General features: G+C 31.3%; 2 protein-coding genes across 2 annotated transcripts; both read left to right on the top strand.

Moving 5' to 3' along the window:
• The first annotated feature begins 1,862 nt into the window (after positions 1-1,862).
• Positions 1,863-3,277, top strand: LOC110428841 (FBD-associated F-box protein At5g22730-like). Its single transcript, XM_089785723.1, has 2 exons — positions 1,863-2,705; positions 2,801-3,277. The coding sequence occupies exons 1-2, from the start codon at positions 1,863-1,865 to the stop codon at positions 3,275-3,277; spliced, it is 1,320 nt and encodes a 439-aa protein (XP_089641849.1).
• A 3,583-nt stretch (positions 3,278-6,860) lies between these two features.
• LOC110428840 (FBD-associated F-box protein At5g22730-like) lies at positions 6,861-9,212 on the top strand (the record flags this gene model as incomplete). Its single annotated transcript, XM_021444763.2, has 3 exons — positions 6,861-7,625; positions 7,708-8,106; positions 9,084-9,212. Coding segments are annotated over exons 1-3 (1,293 nt in total), but the record flags the coding sequence as incomplete, so codon positions are not given.
• Between the last annotated feature and the right edge of the window lie 59 nt (positions 9,213-9,271).

The following is a 9,271-nucleotide window of genomic DNA, read 5'->3' on the forward strand; positions in this document are numbered from 1 at the left end:
CTTACACGAGACTACCATATATTCTTTGTTCAAATATGTCAAGGTATCCACAATTTCTATCTTTGCTTGCAAATCCGTTACACAACCAATCTGCTTATTACATTCTAATCTTTGACTTGTAGGCACATAAACTTTTTTACAATTGATTAACATATCTTAATTTTTAACTCATCTTTGATTCATAAAAAATGTTCGAATCTAAAACTTTCAAATAATAGATAAACAAAGAGAAGATAAATGAAGTTGGTTTTGGTTTTGAGACTTATAAATTACTGTCCTAAATACTTAATTACATATTTCAAGATACACCAAAATTTCAAAATATTTAAAGTAAAATTAATGAAAATTGGTTACGTAGCTTATATATATATATTTGATGAAAAAATTATTATCTATTTTTAGTTGAAGTTGTAAGAGTGGGGTGGAGATTTAAATAGCAATCTTAAATTCGCGCCACAAAGATTTAAATTTAAATATAAATCTTAAGTTCGCGCCATATTACTTTCTCTTATAAAAAAAAAACATGTATTTGTTCATAACACATTAATCCTTAATAAATAAACATAAATTTAAGTTATTCTGGATAAATAAATTGAAACGAAACTTTTCATTTGATAAATAGACACACTCTTTAAATCAATTTCATCTATAAATACTAAACTTTTTTGTCCTCAGAATACCAAATACTTGATCCAGCCAAGTAACGTTCATTGCTTACAGGGTTTGCCAAGGACAGATCAAACAACAACAACGTTGTTGAGCAATCTTACAAGGTAAGATCTTGGTTTACTCCTTGTATCTAGAACACAAATCAAAGCCTAACTCGTGTTTCTCCTTGCTAATGATTCAGAGTAACACCAGTTGGAGAGGCCGACACAGTCATCCAAAGTCAAAACCATCAACCTCATTTTTTTCCCAAGGTCATTCGATTTGACTAAATATATGTCCCTTTTGCTTTTTTCTTTTTTTGTTTTATTTCGATGAATGAATTCTCAAATGTTTTGATTTCTTATTATTCTTTTTTGTTAAATTATTTTTTAATCATTAAATCATTGGGGCCATAGAGTAAACAGTAGTAATAAATTCATGGTGGTTTCCATGAAGAAAGCTATGTACTTGATCGCTTCCCAAAAGGGCTGTATATATATATATTAAGATTTAGCCCTTAATTTTTTCATGCATCAAGAAAACTTTTATGTTAGAAACATGTGAAAACTCTTTTTCACTTATTTTAAAATTTTTGTTATAAAATCTGATTTTTTTTTTAAAAAAAGCATATATCCTGATCTTTTTAATCTAATAAAGTGAAAGGACAGGGAGCTAATTCATATAAGACTAAGAGATTAGTAAAGAGTCACATAAGTAGACAATAACTTTACAAAAAAAAATGATAAATTCTCTTGAGAGAATCTTTATTGCTAATTCGACAATTATTGACTTAGATTCTTTAAAAACATGTGATTATAGGAATCTAGATTTTAGTCATATAGTTTTCAATAAAGTTGTAGATGAATTTCATTTTCAAACTAACATTGTGTTTGTTGGTGGTCTATAGAATCGTATTTTTGGAGTCATTTCTTATGATTAATGAGGAGAAATTTATCTAAATAAAGAGATAAAAAAAGGTTAAGTTAAATATAACCGTTAGATATTTTCTTAAAAACATTATGTGAATGTGTTTTAAATTTTAGTTTTGTCAAAGGAAATAAATGATTAGAAATGTGACAATCCAAGCAATTTTGTAGTTATTAAGTACATTGTAGCAGGTGGAATTATCATTCAAGCTAAAATAATTTTATCTTCTTTTTTATTCCATTATTTTGTTACTTCAATAATTTTATTGATTGGTACCAAGTTCGATCATGTCAGATCAAATGGAAAGGAAACGTGACAGAATAAGCAACTTGCCTGACTCTCTTCTTGAGCACATCCTCACCTTTCTTCCAACAAAGTATGCAGTTCGAACTGGTGTTTTGTCAAAGAGATGGAAAGATTTATGGATTTCACACCCATATATTTCATTGAATGATGACGGGTTAATCGATAGAATGGCTGAAAGTAAAAATTTATCAATCAGTAAGTGGAAAGTCTTTTTTCTGAAGAATGAGATCCGTAACCGGAGAATTAAAGTTACAGAGTTTAGGAACTTCTTGGACAAGGTTCTGCTTCACCCACAAGCGAGAGTTAAGAAGTTTCAACTTTCGTCCGAAGAAAGACTTGAGACTCCTACATTTAGTAGATGGTTTCAAGCTGTCTTGAAAGAAGGTCTGGAAGAGCTCAATCTTAACTTTGGAATATTTTGCAATGCACCATTGAGCAGCTTAACTGCATGCAATACCTTGGTGACATTGAAGTTGGATTTTGGAGCACTTTCAGGACATGAATTTCCAATAGCATTTTGTTTCCCTAACTTGAAGACTATGCAGCTAAATGGTTTTCTTTTGGCCAACAACTTCCCCCACCAGCTACTGCGATGTCGAAATCTTGAATCTTTAATCTTACGCTACTTTATGTTTAGTCATATGTCGCATGATCCGGAGCTAGATTGTTTTGAACAGAAAGAGGCTTTGCCCAATCTTCTCAATGCTCAAATGGACTGCTCTTACGTGTTTCGCGGGAAAGATAGCGCTCGCACTTTTTTGAAGAATCTGATTAATGTGATGTCCAGTACAAAGAATTTGAGCCTATCATTATCTATCATGGAGGTAAGGTTTTCTCTCTTTCATGTTCTATTTGATTGTTACTTCATGGCATTGATATAAATAAATAATATTGTCTTGTTTTTCTTTCTCTTGCGTAGTACTTAGCCCTTGATCGAACATTTCCGGATGATATGCCTAAGTTCGATAATCTTAAGCACTTCAAGCTTTACCTTCAATCTTTTCATGTTGGAGCAATGAGTTACATTCTCCAAAGGGCACCTAACCTCGAATCTCTACACATAGAGTTTGATCGACCCTACGGTAGTGCACATGATACATTGATGCTAGAACAGTTGCGTTTTTGTTGTTCAACTGCAAACTTGAAGGTAATTCGAATGACGAATTTCATTCTAGAAGATCCTGTTCTGGAGCTTGTGCAATTGATTTTTGAGAGTGTTGGTTCCCTAGAGGATATAGTCATTGAGCTGGTTGAACGACCTAAACTAAATAACTTTCCGCAATTGCAAAAATTGTCGAAACTTTCAAGACTATCCAAGGATAGTGTGCTGCATTTGAAATGGGATTTTGGTTACCCATTTCGCCTTTTGTTACCTTCATCAATGGATGTAAAGTAAGGCATCTATCTCTCTTTTTCATGTTGTAAACTTAAGCTCTCTAGCACCTATAGTCTTGAAACTATTCACAACCATTTCATTTGTGAACTTGATAACTATATCTCCAGTAAAAATATATAAAGAGGACTTTGAGCTATAATATGATCCAAAAATATCTATAATTATAATTTTGAGTTACAATATGAAAAGATAACTGTTTATATTTAAACTTTTAAATAATAGGGTTTTTTATTTGTTTCATAACTTTTAAATTTAAAAGTGTTTTTTCAAAATATCACTTTATTAAAAGATATATTTTTTCAGATAAAAAATCACTTACAATCCAATAACCATAATAATCATATGTGACATGCCTTTTCAATTACTATGACTTTTTAATAATCACAACATTTATATGTGTCGTAGGCCTCCAAGCCTATCTCCCCTGTTGCTACTCAGGGCATTGTAATGTTCTATGTTTAGAACGTTGTAATGTTTCCTTACATATAATAAAGTACCAGCATTGATTGAACAAAAAATATCATAACTTTTCATACTAAAAATATAATTTTTTATTTATAACTTTTCGTACAAAGACATAATTTTTCATTTTAAAAATGCACAAAAAAATTTCTTTTTCTTTTTTAATGCCGGTGAAGATATCAAAATCATCTGAATTCTTTTTTTTTTCTTTTTTCAACATTCAATATATCTTTTGAATGATTAGCCTTAGCATAACCAAAAACGATACCGCTTTAGTAGCCAGGAGAAGCTTGCAAAATACGGTGCGTTTCGCATCGCAATGGAATTCATTAAACGTTATTATAAAACAAAAAAGCAAACTCTACATAAGTGTTTGGATTAGGCAACATCAAAATAGGAAATATAAGAAAGAAGATATGGTCGTTGAATTAGTATAATTATGTGTATATGTTCCACTGACAAGCAGGCTTGTCAGGGCTTTGCCATGTAAAATTATTTTTCCCAAAGATAATTTGATTCAGCTAATATAATTAGTGAACATATGGAGAAAAAAAGTTTCAGTAAAGGTTATATATTAATTAGCATTATACGAACATACACTTTTTTAATAAAAAAAAGGATAAAACAGAGTGCCATTAATGCGTGAAATTAAGGAGACAGGTCAACATGCACTGCATAACCATTTTCTTACACGAGACTACCATATACTCTTTGTTCAAATATGTCAAGGTATCCACAATTTCTATCTTAGCTTACAAATCCGTTACACGGCCAATCTGCTTATTACATTCTAATCTTTGACTTGTAGGCACATGAACATTTTTGCAATTGATTAACATCTTAATTTTTAACTCGTCTTCGATTCATAAAAAAATATTCGAATCTAAAACTTTCAAATAATAGATAAATAAAGAGAAGATAAATCAAGTTGATTTTGAGACGCATAAGTTATTTTCCTAAATGCTTATATACATCTCAATATACATCAAAATTTTAAAATACTTGAAATAAAATTAATCAAGATGGTTACGCAAGTTTATATATATATATATTTGATGAAAAAATTATTATCTATTTTTAGTTCAAGTGGGAAGAGTAGGGTGGGGATTTAAATAGAAATCTTAAATTCGCACCACAGAGATTTAAATTTAAGTATAGATACTAAGTTCGCGCCATATTACTCTTTCTCGTTTTAAAAAAATATGTATCTTTTTCATAATAATATAATACTTTACGAATAAATATAAATGTAAGTTTTTCTTTGTAAATAAATATAAATATATCTTTCATTTGATAAACAGACATAACTTTTAAACCAATTTCTTCTATAAATACCAAATACTTGGTCTAGCCAAGTAACGTTCATTGCTTACAGGGTTTGCCAAAGACAAATCAAACAACAGCAACCTCGGTGAGCAATCTTACAAGCCTTCCTGGTAAGATCTTGGTTTAATCCTTTATCTATCATACAAAAACCTTTTATCCAGCCAAGTAACGTTCACTGCTTACAGGGTTTGCCCAAGACAGATCAAACAAAAACAAGAACGTCGTTCAGCAATCTCGCAAGGTAAGATCTTGGTTTAATCCTTATATCTAGAACACAAATCAGAACCTAACTCGTGTTTCTCCTTGCTAATGATTCAGAGTATAAGACTGCTTTGAGAGGCCGACACTGTCATCCAAAATCAAAGCCACCAACCTCACTTTTTTCCAAGGTAATTTGATTTGGCTAATATATACGTCTTTTTTTGTGTTATTTTGATGACTGGATTCCCAAAAGTTTTGATTTCCTTTTGTTAAATCATTTAATCATTGAGGTTATACACTAAACAGTAGAAGTATATTCATGGTGTGTTCCATCAATATATATATATATATATATATATATTCAATCGCGTCCCAAAAGTGTTGCATATGTAGAGATTTAGCCCTCAATTTTTCATGAAGAAAACTTTTATTGTTGAGATACATGTGAAAACTCTTTTTCATTTTATAAATCTAATTATATAAAATTAATATATTAGTAAAAAGTCACGTGAATAGATAAAAGTTAAGAATTTTTGCATAAATTCGATTAGCTCTCTTAAGCAAAACAGTCTTTGTTTCGATAATATATCAACTATTGAGATTGATTCTTTGAAAATGTATTCAAACTTAATGCCTTGGACTTTACTATTATAGGTTTAATAAGGTTGTAGATGAATTTTATTTTTAAAGGATCATAGAATTGCATTTTTAGAGTCACTTCTTATGATTAATGAGTAGAAATTTATCCGAACGGAGAAATAGAGAAAGAGTTAAGTTAGTTATAACCATTAGGTCGTTTTCAAAAAAAAAAAAAATAACCGTTAGGTCATCTTTTTAAAAATATTACCTTAATGTCGTTGAATTTTTTTCTTTTAAAAAATGTATATATATATATAATTTTATTAATAGATTGCAAGGGTGGAGAGTCCATCTATACAAGGCTAATAGATTAGTAAAGAGTCACATGAATAGATGAAAGGTAAAAACTTTTACAAAATCATGATACGCGCTCTTTTTTGTTTTTTTTTTTGGAACGGAAAATTTCATTCATCTACCAAGTTAACACTAGTTACATAAATGTCGAAGTGAATTTGTTACCCTCTAACAGCTATAGACTCAAGCTAAACACTCTTTTTTTTTTATAATTTGTCAACCATTGAGTTAGATTCTTTGAAAACGTGTCCATAGTAAATGTCTTGAATTTACTATTATAGTTTTTAATAACATTGTAGATGAATGTTATTTTCAAAGTAACACGATGTTTGTTGGTGGTCCATACAATCACATTTTTGGAATTAGTTCTTATGATTAATTAGTTAAGTGAAGGGATAAAGAAAAAGTTAAGTTAATTATAACCATTAGGTCATTTTTTTGAAAATAACACATTAATGTTTTTTAAATTTTAATTTTTTATAGGATATTTAGAATTAATGCATTTGCTTAAAATCCATGCACTTGTTGACGAAAATAAATAATTACAATTGTGACAATCCAAGTAATTTCTTAATTAATTAAGTATATTGTGACAAGTGGAATTAACATTTAAGTTATTATCTTGTCCTATTCTTTTCTCCCATCATTTATGTTAGATCAAATGGAAGGGGAACGTGATAGAATAAGCGACTTGCCTGATTCACTTCTTGAACACATCCTCACCTTTCTTCCAACGAAGTATGCAGTTCGAACTGGTGTTCTATCAAAGAGGTGGAAAGATTTATGGGTTTCACATCCTTATCTTTCCTTGAGGGACGATGAGATCGGTATCCAAACAGTTAAAGTTCCAAAATTTATGAACTTCTTGAACAAGATCCTGCTTCACCCCCAGGCGAAAGTTAAGAAGATTCAACTTTCATCCCAAGAAAGACTTGAGTCTCCTGAGTTTATTAGATGGTTTCAAGCTGTCATGATGAAGGATGATCTAGAAGAACTCGATATTGGCTTTAGAAAAATTTATCATACACCTCAGAGCTACTTAACTGTATGCAACACCTTGGTGATATTAAAGCTGGATTTCGGAGCATTTTCGGGGAACAAATTTCCGAAATCCTTTTGCTTCCCTAACTTGAAGACCATGCACCTAAATGGTTTTCTTTTGGCCTACAACTTCGCCAATCAACTACTGCAATGTCAAAATCTTGAATCTTTAATCATTCGCAACTACATACTTGATGTTATGTCTCATGGTCTAGTGCTAAATGATTATGATGATCAGAATGAGGTTTTGTCCAATCTTAGCAATGCTCAGATGGATAGCTGTTACGGGTTCCATGGGGATGTTAGTGATCGCTCCTTTTTGAAGAATATGATTAAAGCGGTTTCCAAAGCAAAGGATTTGGACTTATCATTGTCTATTATAGAGGTAAGGTTGCCCCTCTCTCATGTTTTGTTTTTTCATGGCATTGATCATAAACAAATGTCTTATTCTTCTTTCCCTTATGCAGTACCTTTATCGAGTGTTTCCAGATGATATGCTTAGGTTCAATAATCTTAAGCACATCAAGCTTTACCTTCAATCTTCTCATGTCGGAGCCTTGGGTTTCATACTCCAGAAGGCACCTAACCTTGAATCTCTTCACATAGAGTCTGATGGACCCTACGGTAGTGTACATGATGCACTGATGCTAGAACAGCTGCGTTCTTCTTGTTCGAGTGCAAACCTGAAAGTAATCCGAATGACCAAATTCATTCTAGAAGATCCCGTTCTGGAGCTTGTGCAATTGATTTTCGGCAGTGCTGGTTCCTTAGAGGATATAGTCATTGAGCTGGATGCTCAACATGAGATGAATAACTTTCTGCAATGCCAAAAACTGTTGAAACTTCCAAGATTATCCGAGGATAGTGTACTTCATCTAAAATGGGAGTTTGGTTACTCCCATCATTACTTCGGTCACTCCCATAGTTACTACCATCCTTAAATGACATTGCATGTTGTTAATTTTCTTTTTTGGAAAGTAGAATTTCATTGAAATCAAGATTAACTCTCCCTACACTTAATAGAGAGCAGATTTGAAGTCTTTATGCTCATACATGTAAGGCATATATACTTAAAACCTCAACGTTCATGTCACCTGACACCATCAGCAAAACCCCCAACCCATAAATATTCACAATTAAGCCAAACAACACACTAAGTCACATAATACAATCTAAACACAAAATCAAAAATTAGCACGTAAACATACAACTCAAACTTTACACATTGTCAGATAACCACATAGCTTTGCATCTTGTTAAATTGAGTAATCTATCTTTTCTTTCCAGTTTATTCAATGGTGAAGGTTGTGGTATTTTAAAAAAATCGTTTTGTTTTGATTATTGACTTAAAATTCTCATTACAATAGTTCGTAACTTTTTTAAATTGTTTGAAATCCAATTTATAAATAATTTTTTTATATGTTAATATATATAACATTTATTTTTAATAAAAATTAACTAACTTATAGATAATGTTACTATTAGTCACATAATCAGAAAAAAAATTTCGGTGTAATCATATATTAATTCGTGTTATACTCATATGTATTTTCCTACATTATTATCTCAATAAGATTATCTAATGTGTTGTAATTTGGTTATTATTTTTCTTATTTACCTTACTTTGCAAAAGATATATTTAGATACTCCCATCTCGATCATAAAGCAAGAAATATTCTTATACCAATTCCAATAATTTATACCATCAAAATTGAGATGGGACCAAATGAATTCTTATTATTATTATAACAACTTGGATTCCAGTATCACTATGAATTTTGGAAAAAGCTCATCAAAGAAACAATGGTGATGGACTCTTGCTGAGTTCCTTAGCTACTAATAGATCGATGATGGAATAAAAGAAAGCAATCATAAAAGAAAGCAGAAGCCAGCCAGCCTAATTAGCATAGCTGCACAGCCCATAAAGGCACGAGCTTCCCTTCTTCCACGCGTTGTTGCAGCGGCCGCAGTGGTATTCGTCGACAGATGGGTTCACACACCTCCCTTGGCAGCACATCTCCGAGTAGCTGC

This window comes from Theobroma umbraticum, unplaced genomic scaffold (genome assembly GCF_002168275.2).
Source record: "Theobroma umbraticum cultivar Fairchild unplaced genomic scaffold, ASM216827v3 scaffold_3284.1, whole genome shotgun sequence".
Classification (NCBI taxonomy): domain Eukaryota; kingdom Viridiplantae; phylum Streptophyta; class Magnoliopsida; order Malvales; family Malvaceae; genus Theobroma; species Theobroma umbraticum.